At 40.1% G+C, this 13,809-nt stretch overlaps 2 protein-coding genes across 4 annotated transcripts in view; one reads left to right on the top strand and one right to left on the bottom strand.

The window, feature by feature from the left end:
* The window catches only part of si:dkey-172j4.3 (diacylglycerol kinase delta), a 66,565-nt gene extending 60,981 nt beyond the window's left edge, over positions 1–5,584 (top strand). For both annotated transcript variants that reach the window (XM_029117491.2, XM_029117492.2), the window contains one exon: positions 2,701–5,584. In XM_029117491.2, coding sequence (XP_028973324.1) covers positions 2,701–2,753 — 53 coding nt within the window. In that variant the 3' untranslated portion in view covers positions 2,754–5,584. The remainder of the gene's footprint in view (positions 1–2,700) is intronic.
* Positions 5,585–7,002: 1,418 nt separating this feature from the next.
* Positions 7,003–13,746, bottom strand: zgc:92429 (cysteine and histidine-rich domain-containing protein 1). Of its 2 annotated transcripts, NM_001303959.1 has the most exon segments (13): positions 7,007–7,306; positions 7,309–7,442; positions 8,046–8,187; positions 8,532–8,594; positions 9,196–9,315; positions 9,452–9,554; positions 10,081–10,151; positions 10,585–10,637; positions 11,005–11,108; positions 12,043–12,194; positions 12,338–12,394; positions 12,766–12,815; positions 13,451–13,536. In NM_001303959.1, coding segments are annotated over 13 exon segments (1,173 nt in total). In that variant the 5' UTR covers positions 13,515–13,536; the 3' UTR covers positions 7,007–7,246.
* Positions 13,747–13,809: the final 63 nt, after the last annotated feature.

The following is a 13,809-nucleotide window of genomic DNA, read 5'->3' as shown; positions in this document are numbered from 1 at the left end:
ATTGTGTCATTCATTCAGAGCAAAATGACATAACAGTCAATGGAAACCAAAATCACCAACCAATTGAGGGTTTCAAACTCAAATCAAAGTAAACTATTGAAATCTCAAGCTGTTGCAACTTGTGTGAATTTCATCACGGCAACTCATGTGACTCAGTAGTGTGCATGGCCCCCGTGCCTGAATGCACTCCGGACAACGTCTGGGCTCCTGATGGAGTCCTGGGGGATCTCCTCCCAGACCTGGATCAGGGCATCACTGAGTTCCTGGACAGTCTGTGGCGCTACTCGTGGCATACATAATGTCTCAGAGGTTCTCAATTGGATTCAGGTCTGGGGAACTTGAGGGCCAGTCAATGGCATCAATGCCTTTGTCATCCAGGAACTGCCTACACACTCAGCTCATATGAGGCCGGCATTGTCCTGCACCAGGAGGAACCCAGCAGTCAGGGTACCGTTGGCTAGGACATGGAGGCCTGTGTGACCCTCCAAGGATATGTCTCCCCAGACCATCACTGACCCACTGCCAAACCGGTCATGTTGGATGATGTTGCAAAGCAGCATAATGTTCACCATGGCGTCTCCAGACTCTTTCACATCTGTCACCTATTCAGTGTGAACCTGCTCTCATCTGTGTAGAGAACGGGACACCAATGGCGGACCTGCCAATTCTGGTGTTCTCTGGTGAATGCCAGTCGAGCTGCATGGTGCTGGGCTGTGAGCACAGGTCCCACTAGAGGATGTCGGGCCCTAATGCCACCCTCATGGAATCAGTTTCTGACCGTTTGGTCAGAAACATGCACACCTGTAGCTTGCTGGAAGTCATTTTGTAGGGCTTTGGCAGTGCTCCTCCTGTTCCTCCTCACACAAAGGAGCAGATACCGTCCTGCTGCTGGGTTGATGCCTTTCTATGGCCCTGTCCAGCTCTCCTGGTGTAACTGGTATCTCCTCTATGTTCTTGAGACTGTACTGGGAGACACAGCAAACCTTGTGATGGCGCACATGGATGTGCCATCCTGGAGGAGTTGGACTGCCTGTGCAACCCTAAATGGGCTGCAGGTACCACCTCATGCTACCAGGACACTAGCAAAATACAAAACTAGAGAAGAATCAGTCAGGAAGGATAAGAAGAGAACAATTGCCTGTGGCCACCACCTGCAAAACCATTCCCTTTTTGGGGGTTAACTTACTGTTCCCTCTCCAGTGCACCTGTTGTCACTTTCATTTGCATCTAAACAGGTGACACTGATTCACAATTGCTTATGCTTCCTCACTGGACAGATTGATGTTTCACTAATTTAGTGTTATACTGTGATGATTGCATGTTCCCTTAATTTTTGTGAGCAGTGTACATTGGCATGGTCAGCCTTTTTGGGTCTAAAGCATAATTCTATTTCCAATACACTCAAACTTTGCGTGGCTTTGTTGGATGTGGAGGGATCTTATTCAAATGTTCAAATATATTCCTTACTAAATTTAAAGTATGTACAGTGTAGCTACCAACAGAGCCCAGAGGCCTGCAGAGTAAATGATGGACCACATGTCATTTGGTGGGGAGGAAAAGAAAATAGTCCCAGGACACTTCCTCTTGTGCACGTGCACTGTTGCAACATGCTCTCAAATCCATCTCACTGCTTTTTCAGCAAATACTGCTCTCACTTTTCTGTCCAATAAAGCATGAAAAAAAGATGGAAGATATAAATAAATTAATAAAATAAATGATGAGACAGACAAATGTATATAACCTTATAATTTTTGTATGTTGCTTTTATATCTATTGTATTGTTTTGTCTGTTTAGTGGCTTATAATAATGCACTTGGTGTTCATATTACAATCTAAACATTAAAATAAGAATGTATCTCATGATAGCACTCTAAACAGTTACATCACACAAACGTCAACACAGTATTATCATTTGTTTGCACAATACAGGCCACACATTCACATATGAAATACATGTTGTTTCTTGCTTCATAACGCTCTGCAGCATGTCATTTCTTGAAGGCCATATAATCACGTCTTTCTCTTTCCATTATGAAACGATAATGCTCAGTGACTTGTCATACATAATCAACATAGCTTACATTATACAATACATCCAAGACAATACTTTAAGTTGGATCTGTTAAAATCCCCGTACATTAATGACAGGACTCTCAGGAACACGTCTTTAACTCGTTACTGTAGCCCTGAATCCTTCAGAGTCAGTTGTTTGATATGTTGGTGTTTTATTTTGGTGTTGATTGAGATTAGGGCAGTTCTCAAGGCTATATTCAAATGTTTCATTAGTTTTACCCCCAATATGTCGTAAAATGGAGGTTTAAATGGGTCCGTGGTATTACCATTTTAAACCGTGCAGTGTGTTAGGGTAGTCAGTCGGAAATATTGCCTTGAGAAATATGTATTTTAAAAAAAAAAAGCCAGTGGTGACTTGTTCTTTACACAAGCAGCCACAGGAGAAAGAAGGCTGTGCTTTACTTTTTAAATACTTTTTATTAAATATGCTTGCTATACTTTACCGGTCCCTTGGCACAAAAAGTTTAAGTAATGCCAACATACATTATTTATAGAACTTGATATCCAACTAAGTACTTATTACCAAATACTTAATTTTATGACAATCAGTTGAAAAATGCACAGTTGAAAATATGTAATGTGAAAGTTTTATCATAGAAATGTCTAATTGTCTGTTCTCTTTCCCAGGATCTTGGGATATTAAAAGTGGGGCATGTGAGACGGATCCTACAGGCAATTGAGGAACTTAACGAGGAGGCTTAACTAGACAGCTGTCATCATGACATCCGGGGGGTCGAGGCTTTGTATCGCATCACTGTTTGGTATTCTCTTATTCATTATGTTTTTCCAGCTGACCCTGCAGGAGGGTGTGTCATGAGAGGCTAAGTGGCCAATCAGAGGGGAGGAAAGGAGAGACGCTCTGTAAGCAAATATTTCCTTGATGACGCAATGTGTTTACCGAGGCAACGTTTTCCTTTGCATGACAGCAGCAGACTTTTTCTTGTTATTATTATCCGTAGATAACCCCTCTATTTGGAGGAGTTTTGGCTACCCCACCTCTTTTCTCATTTACTTTTAACTTTTGGGGCAACTTTCTGGAGTTTTTCGCATTTCCTTTAAAAAGTCTGAACTAAATTATCAAGTACAACAACAATCTAAACAAGAACAACAATGTAAACAACACCTTATTCTCTCCTGCTGAACTGGAGATTCTTAAATGGCGCAAATTTGGTAAAACTATTATTGAAGGGTAAGATAAAGGAATGTATTAAACCTCAACATGAATTAACTTATTAATATCAAGATGGTATTACTATATTGGCCTTGCTGTGTGTTGTCCACTGTAAAATTGGTTATGTGATAACTAACACGGCCATGGCCAGTTACCCCAGTATTTACTGTAATATCTAGGGCTAGCTACTACATTACCTACCATAAAATAAAAGCCAATCTACTACTGTACAATTCTTATTGTAATAACCAGGGCTAGCTAATTCAGTACTTACTGTAATATCTAAGGCATTATGACCCTAATTGTGTCTGCAGGCCTGGACAAAGTAACGTCTATACACTGATCTAGGGTTTTCATTCCTCGTACTTTAATTTTAGATCTGTGGTTAGGTGTACCATATACTTTCCCTAAACCTTACAATGGAATACAAATTCTGTGATATTGAAATGTTCTCCTGTAGAAGTTGGGTAAAAATATATTTTGAAAGTCTTAAACTGCTTATAAACTGTTAATAGTTAAAGTATTTTTATTAACCAAAAATTGTTTATTGCTAAATAATTCTATCCTTCATTTATTTATAAATTATTGAAGTTTTGAAAATATGTAATTATTATAAAGACCACTATGCCAAACTATATACAACTGAACCATGAGCAGGAAATATAGGTTTAAGTTGTTCATTACAAAAACATACTTAATTCATTACATTTTGAACAAGCTATGTATTAGCCATTTAATAGCTAATAAATTGTATTTCTTTCCTGTTTTATTAGCATCCATCAAGATAGTGTTAGCTATGATCGTGCTACTGTATTGATAGCGTGCTGGTCCTGCTGTTATTGCTATAGGCTTTAGTGATGTACATGTGTGCCAAGTTTCGTACTGAGCGCAGTGGTTTAAAATGACTTAAGACATGTGTGCGTGTATGTAAATGACACTGTGAGTGTCATTCATTTCAAAGAAGTTTACTGTATCTTGCCTTGCACTTTACAAAGCAAAACGTAAAGAGAGTGAGTGTGTGTGTGTGCGTGTGCGTTTGTTCGTTCCTTTGTGGTTTTTTTATCTATGAAAACGGTCCTTCATATTTATGACAAATCTATACAGAGATCAGTGTGTTAATAGTATGTAATATACAGTATAAATATAACTAAATGAATGCTAAAGTAAATATATGTAAAATATGTTTATTCATTTGTCAGGGGACTGTTGTATTGTGTAAATGTGCTCAGGTGTGTAAAATTTCTGAGTTTTTCAAAATTCCAAGAAGATTTATAGTTTCTGTAAACCCAGGAATGTTTGAAAACATTCAGGCATTTTGCAACCCTGATGTTCTTACTTTATACACCCTAATGTCATGGAGGACTGGATTCTCAAAGATATTGTGACAACATTGCTACAACATTTCTAATGTTATGCCAATGATTATTGCGCTGCTGTTATTGCGTCTATGTCACGGCACCAGGATATATCAGTGCTGAACACAGCTGAAATCTTGCGTGACAAAATATATAGAGGTCAACCACCGAGAACAATGCAACAACAACATAACGATCAAGTCAACAGCAAACGATTTGGAAACGTTTTGTTGGACAACACGTATGTAACATCTTGTATGCCACGGTTGTGTGACAGTATTTAATGACAGATTTGTGGACACACGTGTCTTGTTAATGCACATTTTGTCTAAAGACTGAATTGAATGGACATTTGATTGGTGGCAGATTTCTGTGAACGCAACTTTGTCTTGTGAACGCACCCCTATGGATAGAACTGGACGGACTCCACAGTGCAAAGCTCAAAGCTGGACTCGATGTTGCACGTTGTTTGTTCGAAGATGTTTAATAGTAATACTATTGTGCTCTAAATTTGTTGATCGCTGTAACTAGGGTTGGACATAAAAGGTAAAGGTATTGTATGTTATACTATTTAATGGTATAAACTGATGAGGGATGTGATTGTGAATTGAATCTTGAATTGTGATCAAATCTTGAATTGTGAATCTTTGAATTAATGACCATGTAATGAACTTTATTGAGAGTTCCAAATATTTATATATATATATATATATATATATACACACCATATGCATCATGTCAGAGCCAAAATATTATTTTGACAAAAAATGTTTACTTTGCCAATCTGACATTAATCATGCAGGCTATGGTTTTACTGTTTTATTGCATTTTGTTATACAGCTTGTCGGTGACGGGCATTTGATTGAATTCCTCGCGTAGCCTGTGTTTTATCAAACTGTTGAAAAATCCATGTTCAACACTCCGGAGCAAGCAATCGTATTCGGTTGCTGCTAGCACGAGGCTGAAATAAAGTCTGTCAATCATTCTTTGTCTGTGTGTATGTGAGTGCCTGCAGGGCTGGGGAGAAACAAATTAAATGTCAGTTCTATGTGGCCAAATATACAGATTTATTTGTAGAAAATGTCATTATTTACTTTTAAGTTAGTGCTACACATCCACATGAATTACAGTAATATAGCTTCTCAAAACAAATCTCAAGCTCAATATCAGTAAAGATTATTCTTTAGGTTTCATCATCCAGTTATAAAATGATGTAGAATTCTTTTTGAAAACGTTCATGTACACTGTATTAACAATGTACTGTATATATGGGAGACCACTGCAAAATTATCAGATTCTCTGGTTTTACTATTCATAGGTATGTGTTAAAATAAATGTGGTTTTATTCTATTAACTACTGACAATATTACACCCAAATTCCAAACAAATATTGTCATTTAGAGTATTAATTTATAGAAAACAACAACTGGTCAAAATAACCAGTGAGGTCTGAAAACAAGATGCATTGTTTTCAGACCTCAAATAATGCAAAGAAAACAAATTCATATTCATTTTTTAACAACAAAATATTTGTTTTAACTTAGGAAGAGTTCAGAAATCAATAATTGGTGGAATAACCCTGATTTGACATGTCAGGACTTTGAAATCTTATTTCTCTTGAGCCATTCTTTGGCTGATTTGCTTTTGGTTGTGGTCTTGTCGGAATACCCATTTTTGTCCCAGCTTTAACTCCTTCACTGATTTCCTGAAATTCTGTTCAAGAATCTCCTGGTTTACCTCAGAATTCAGTGATGTGCCGTCTGCCATGTCCAGTGGAGGAAAAGCAGCCCCAGATCTTGATAATTTCTCACAACTATGCTTGAAAGTTGGGAAGGTTCGTTTGGTGGTAGGCAGTGTTGGGTAAACGAATCTGAACGAATCTGTCCAGAGAGGGAGTTCTGCAGATCTCCAGATGTTGTGTTTGCCATTTACCTGACATTATTTTTGTTGTAGCTCTATTTTTGTTGTAGGCATATTTTCAACTTTGAGTTGTGCTCACCATTAGTAAATTATTTGCATCACAGTGGACTGATGGACCTCAAATGTTTTTGAGATAGATGTTTAGCCTTCCCCAAAGTGAGGTACTCTCACTGCCCTCTTCCCGATGTCCTCTGATATCTTCTTTCCTGTTGGCAATGTCTGTTTTGCATTCACCAGTATGGGTAACAACAAATTGCCCAGGTTTCTTGTCTCTATTTCTCAGATTCCCTTGATTGGTTCATTTGTTACCCAATTATTTGCCAACCTGATTCAACTTACAAACTGCACTAACTCGTTTTTTTTTTTATTTAGTTTTTCTCATGATTTCCTCTAAACCAACATACAGAATTGGTAACTATAAACCTGTTATGTCAGATAAAAACGGGGTTCACATACTTTCAAGCAGAACTGCAGTACAATGACTATTCAAAACAATAGGCCTTTATTTCAATACAATGAAACCAGAGTGCAGTGGCCATATTGGCACATTTATTCTAACCCAAATAAAAGGTCTGATGCCTGACAGTGTCCCAATATGGACACCATTACTGGAAGGGAAAAGAAGAAAACTAATCTTAAATTACTGAGATTTGTATCTGCTACATTAACCAAAAATACATGAATCTTCCAGCCAAAACATTTCCCTTGACTTAAGAAATCAACAATGTCACTGCCCATCAGACAGTCCCCTTAACAGAAAAGGACAACCAATCAAATTTATGTTTCCAACACAGGCATATCCTCATCCACTGGAGGGTTCTGGACAACCTGCGCTTTCTCCCACTCCTCGTCCGAGTCACTGATGTCATCATCATCTATGTCCCTGTCCCACTGACTGGGGTCGTCGGCCTCATCAGTGTAATCTGAAACACATTGACAGTATATTTGGGTGTCAGGTAGTGGTACATTCACCCAGGGGGTGTTTCTTCACATTTTACATTAAGGTTTAGGGCCATCACTCAGCTGAATATTAAAGACAGTTCTTTGGCATTAGTGGGCACTGAAATCTCAATGCTTCATATTATGGCTGAATCTGAGATTACTTTTACATTTCTAGTGAGCAAAGCTAACATTGCAATATAGCCTGAATGAGCCTATCATGCTAGTTATCAACAAAACCTAGAAATTCAAAACACACCTGTCATTGTAACACTTGTCACATTCTCTGGAAGTATTCTCTCGGCAAAATATTTCCCACCACGTTTTATTTTGGTTAACAGTTGGCGTCTTGATACTTGATACTCTTGATACTTGTCTTCACATACTACTTCCGTGAGTGATTTGGCATTTGAACAGTGTAAATAACAGGGAATTGTGAATGGCTTGGAACCCTCAGCAACTAGTAGCTGCAATGTCTTAAAATAAAACCTTCTGCCAGCACTCAGCACCACCCATCCTGAGCCAATTAGGAGCAACTCCTCCTGAGTGTGTAAAAGAAAACAACATGAAGTGGGAGGGTACAGTACCAAGGTCCTCTTCTTGGGGTTCTGCTTCAGGTTTGAACTTGGGGTCCTCTAGTTTTCCCCAGGCCACAGCATCTGACTTGTGCAGTGACACCTCCACTTTAGTAGGCACCATGTTGACCACACTGTTAGCTACATCCGCTACCTACAGGAAGGACAAAACAGAATTAGGGTTATTGTTGGGATGTCTGTATGAATGGTATGCCTCAAGGCCATATAAAGGGAAAAAAACATTGAGAAAGGTAGTCAAAATGTAATCAAGTGGCAAATTTAGCTTCCTCTAGGATTCACAAAACTGAACTGTGCTTGAAAAGGATACTGGGTGTTGAACTAAGGTTGGCATAACATTTCCACTATACTAAATAAATAAAACGTTCAAATATTTAATGAATTTTGTTCAGCCTAATTAGACAGAGACATGCAGAGAGACAAAAAGAAAAGAAATAGGAAGACGATGTGGAAAGAGGTGCTGCATGGATCAACACTCACTCCCCACAGATGGAAGTCCTTATGGAAAATCTTGTTGTCTTCAAACTGGATGTGGCAGGTCAGCTAAGGGAAGGAGAGATGGAAGATTGAATTATTTAAAAGACCAGCGAAAATAAACATGTCTGTGTTTTAGTCATTTAGTCAACACTCATCAGTCTCAGACAGATGCAGCGGCACTGGGCTGATCTCAGGCCGCAGGGGACCGTCGTTTCACCGGACTCTGCCGACCAGGTTTCTGCCACTGGCATTCTCACCGTGTTATGGCGTGGTTACAGGTTCTACCAACAAAGTACAAATCTAGCACTAAGGACTCATGTAGAACATGACCCTGCTGTGTCAAATGTAATGGCAGTGTTTCCCTTTAAAGGGCATGATACACCGCATGCTGTGGATGCGCGGCTCTCATTATTTTCCAATGGATATGTAGCATTGAAAAGTTGGTAGTTCTGTTTGGAAGTCTCAGTCGCGCTCACAGGCTGACAGTGTGTGACCTCAAGATTGCAGATCTTTCTGAGCGAAATACAATTAGCTAGGTACTGCTCTGGGCCAGAGAGCACAGGCAGCCTGGTGGTGTGGAGAAGCAAATTCCTGTACCCGCAAGTCTGAAGACACTGACAACATGGCAATTCTTTAGATGGTAATGTGAGTGTGGAGCTACTCTTACCACAGTGCGGTTAGCCTCAACGTAGGACAGTTCGGGTATGGAGTTCTTGGCATAGATGGTCACGAAAACCTTGCTGGCTGTCTGGTACCAGTCGTGCCTACACGCTACTTTTTTGTTGTTCTATACACACAGAGTGAAAGACTATGTTATGTTAACAGTTAACTCTTCACACCAGAAAGTGACTTGTGAGAGATAGGCTCAATGGTAAATTAGCTCAAATGGGCAAAATAATCCACAGAGGACAGTTGAAACTGACCAATTTTTGGACCCAGCGATGTTTGCCTTCAGTACAACCCTTCTGGTCCAGGAAAGCATTGAAGTCTGTTGTTTTCACACAACAGCAGCTCCAGTACTTATACCTGTTGAGTTTGAATTACAGCACATGATGTATGGTACCATTACATCCATATTAAAAACTAGTATTTTTATCTGGAAATGAGTATAATTAGCAATATGGCACAATTCATACATTCAATATGAAAAATTCTGGTTTCTCCATATTTTTTATAAAAATACAATAGTACAATAATAAAACACAACAAAATAATAAAACAATTAAAGGGCAATGCAAGAGAGGGTGTGGTAAATGGGCAACAGACCAAAGTAAGAGTTGTTCATATGCACAACCCAAGTCAAGCAATGCAAAGTGCCTGGATGTATGTTGAGTGATAGAACAGAATACCCTAAACCTCAGAAGTGCCTTATTGCTATTATGAACTGGTTACAGACGCAGTCATAACAGTAAAAGGTTGTGTGTTATACTTGTTATGTACAATCTGATATACAACATGGCATTGAGCCAATCAGCATTAAGAACCTACTGCAAAATATTGTATAAGCATACGAGCGACAAGTTTAAAACAGTTTATCTTGTTGTGGTCTTACCCTTCATGGAAGACTGGGGCTCCAGGATGATGCCTACATGTCTCCAGGTTGGTCTCTGGCCCCTGGTATTGCTGTCGACAGTAAGCAAACAAAGAAAAAATAAACCACTGACAATGACATTTTCCTCAGATAAAGAGGCATATGAACATGCATTTGCTAAAATTGGCCAGTTGATGGCGACACTTGTCAAATTACAAAACAGGGTTGAAAGTGAGAAGTAGCTTGAGCACTGAACCAACTGTGGTAATTTCTGTGCAAATAAGAGCAAGATTAGAGTGAGATGGGTCTATACAATATTTTTTTTCTCTAGTGCAAACCATTACGGGAAAGAGTTAAAAACTGCGTGAGACAGAGTGGGGGAACTAATGTAGGTTGATACCCGACGTCAGCAGAATGCAACAGATTCATCATGTACAAAGGCAGGAGTGCACCACACATTTTTCATTCCTTTCTTCATTTCTCTCATGCGCAAAAACACATGCTAACACACACAAAAACACCCACTATTTTGCATCCTGTGTTCTTGCATCGCGTTCCCTGCATGACAACTGCACTCTCTGTAAGTGTGTGTGGGTGGGGGGTGGGAGATAAAAACATGAAATAAAGATCACCCTGCTGATACCACAGAAAAGAACAACCATTTGAGCATCAAGATGAACCAGGATCTTATGGGAGTGGTTAAGGGAGAGAAAACTCAAGATCTCTAGATTTTCAGATGAAATGACACTTGCAACCTGGGTTGTGGGTTCGATTACAACGGGAGTTTCCTCCCAGTGGAACCTTCCACAACCAACATGCTCATGAATAACATCTCCCCCTCTCCCCAAGCCACAAAACTCCTAAAAACAGACCCAATAATGTAGTTAATTGTGGCTACCCAGACAAACTGAATTGGCCCTTTGTTGCACTGTCTAACTCACACACCTTTCTTCTTCAGTTCTTCCTTGCTGGTGATGTCTAGCTTCTCCAGGATCTGGATCAGAGAGGGGGACACCTTCAGTTCCAGCTTGGTCTTCTCCTCGTCTGAACTATAAGGGGCAACGCAGACAGAAATAAACAAACACCGCCAGCTATTTTAATGAAGCCCCTGTGGAAACCTTGCACTTCACATAACACAAAATATATATAAAATTTGCTTATAATTTTCTCTCTGGTTGAGCATGCGTGTTCCATAAACAAATATTTGACATAAAAGAAATACACATCTTTATAAATTGGTTGGTTTGAATCCAGAACCCTGATTGGCAGACAGATCTGGTATATGTAAGCAATAAGGGACAGGAGGCCAATATACCAACAGCTAAGGGCTGTTCTTAGGCACAACACATTGTGGAGTGCCTTAACACAGTTCCTAGACGTTATATTGGCCAAAGACCACACTCCAGAAATACCTTATTACTCTCCTAAACCGGTGTCCAACACAATTAGAGCAGTAAAAGGTAATGAAATGTCATTCCCCATGGTACACGGTCTCATACCATGGCTATACGCCAATTAGCATTCAGAATTCAAACAACACGGTTTATAAGAGACTGAATATCATGGTTATGACATCACTTTTTACTGCTCTATTTCTGTGGTCTCGAAGACCCACATCCCCTCTGACGTCTTTGCTTACATATACACTACAGCTCAGAAGTTTGGGGTCACTTTGAAATGTCCTTATTTTCTATGAAAACCTGCATGAAATGTGCTGGACCTTAGTTTTGTCTTCAACCAATTATGATGAAGCCATCCTTGCTCAAGTGAGCTAGTTATCCCAAACAGCAACTTTAGCCAAAGACTTGGTTTCAAGTGAAATAGTTATGCTGATCCCAACTGGGTGAGTCCTGTTTGTTGACTGGCCAGCACATTTCCCTATATGGCCTGGGAGTCCAACGCAGTGACCTCCAAAGGTGATTTTCACCACCATCACAACCATTTCAGTGAATCCAGCAGAACAGCAGAACAGCTGGACACTACCTTGGTCTCTCTTTCTGCATTGCCTCAGCAGATTTGGGCCCCTGGTAAATTATTTCTTCCCGGTTGCTTTTTACACCGTTCTTGTCTGTTGTTACAGCCGGCTGCAAAGGCTCCTGGGGCTTTTCGTTGCTATGACGTCCACGGGTACAGCCCTGCAACAGGAAAGTCCAGTCCAGGTACTGCCTTTAAACTACTATTGGTACTTTATTAGTTGTATTCCTAGAGATAGTATATATCCTTTAGATCAGACAGTTGAAACTGTCTTCAAACCCAGTGACTCGCACATTGTCCTTACCTTAATAGCGAGAAACTCAGAGAAGTCTGTGGTTCTCTTCTTACAACAAGACCAACCCTAGAAAGAACCACACATACCAACCAACACATATTGTTAATCTGCTCACTCACTGACACTGACGGTTTGACATTGATTGATCCTCATCTGTACATTCCTCTAAATTATTTATTCAATCACAGAGGCGTCGCTAGGATGACAATACACTCGGGGCTAAGCCCACCCTGGACAGAAAGCACAGGGTTTTGAATGTACATGCATAACATTTCAATGTACACGCTAACGGCCTACATGTCCACAATGTCATAATGCACAATCAGAGTAATAGATGAATAGATCTGGGACTATTTATTTATACATTTTTTCGGTCAATTTGTGCCCGGGGCTATAGCCCCGGATGCCAAGGCCTAACGATGGCACTTTTTAATCACCTTGAGGGCATCATGGAAGATGGGAACACCTGGATGATGTAGACAGGCATCTAGATGGAGAGAAGTACAAAGAGAGACAGAGATGTTAAACATATGGTGCTTGTAGGCTCAGACATTTGTCCGACACGACAGTGTGACCTGTGACACACCCACCCACCCGAGTCTCCCAGGCAACTGGAGGGGGGGGGGTGGCCCATATACGGTGGCAATAGAGCTAACAGTTGCCAGGAAGGGGAGACCGCTCTACTCAGTAGGCTAAAGACACGTGGAGAATCAGAGCAGCTTGTGTTTTGTCCATTAGAACACATGAACGTCATTCAGAAATTAAGCGGCCATTTCTTTCACACACAACAGCAAAACAGTCTCTCAGTATGTCAAAGCTTGGATGACTAAGCTTTCGTTGACCTTGTGTTTCAGTATTTGATCAAGCTTGATCTAAGCTCAAGACACCTGTCAAATTACATCACTGTGCCACAAGAATCTGCCAGATTAGTTAATCAAACGATCACCAAAATACACATTGTCAATTCTCTACATTGTCATGCAAAACTGCATCTGTAACACGCAGTATATTAACCAATAATACTATTACAAACATCAAAGCCCAAAACTTCAAAAACTGCAATTAACATTAAACAGATTGTTTGACTTGGAAGTGTTGGAATTTTAAAGGACTCCCACTCACCATCTTTGTTCTTCTCTGCATCAAACTTCTCTCCGCAACCTTTGTTGTAGCATAGGAGCGCCATGTTGGTCTGCTTGTCCTCTAGTAACTGTTTGGCCTAACGTTTCCTTTTGTTATACCTCACTTATTCCTCCTCCTTCTCTTCTAGAGGTTTCGGGAAGCTTAATCCCTTATTTTAGAATTTCCAGAACATTCCCAAAACGAATTAACAAGCAAATGAGAGAGAGAGATCCAGAAGCAAAAAATAAAGGGGGAGAGAGGGGGTCTTTGGTTGGCCCGGCTGAATGATATAAATAACCACCAGTCATTCCCCTCTCCTCTTCAGCTGTCAGTCCTTATCTGGGTTGGCTTGACATTCC

Source organism: Esox lucius, chromosome 24, assembly GCF_011004845.1.
Source record: "Esox lucius isolate fEsoLuc1 chromosome 24, fEsoLuc1.pri, whole genome shotgun sequence".
In the NCBI taxonomy this organism is placed as follows: Eukaryota; Metazoa; Chordata; class Actinopteri; order Esociformes; family Esocidae; genus Esox; species Esox lucius.
This window is presented reverse-complemented; position numbering and strand designations above follow the sequence as displayed.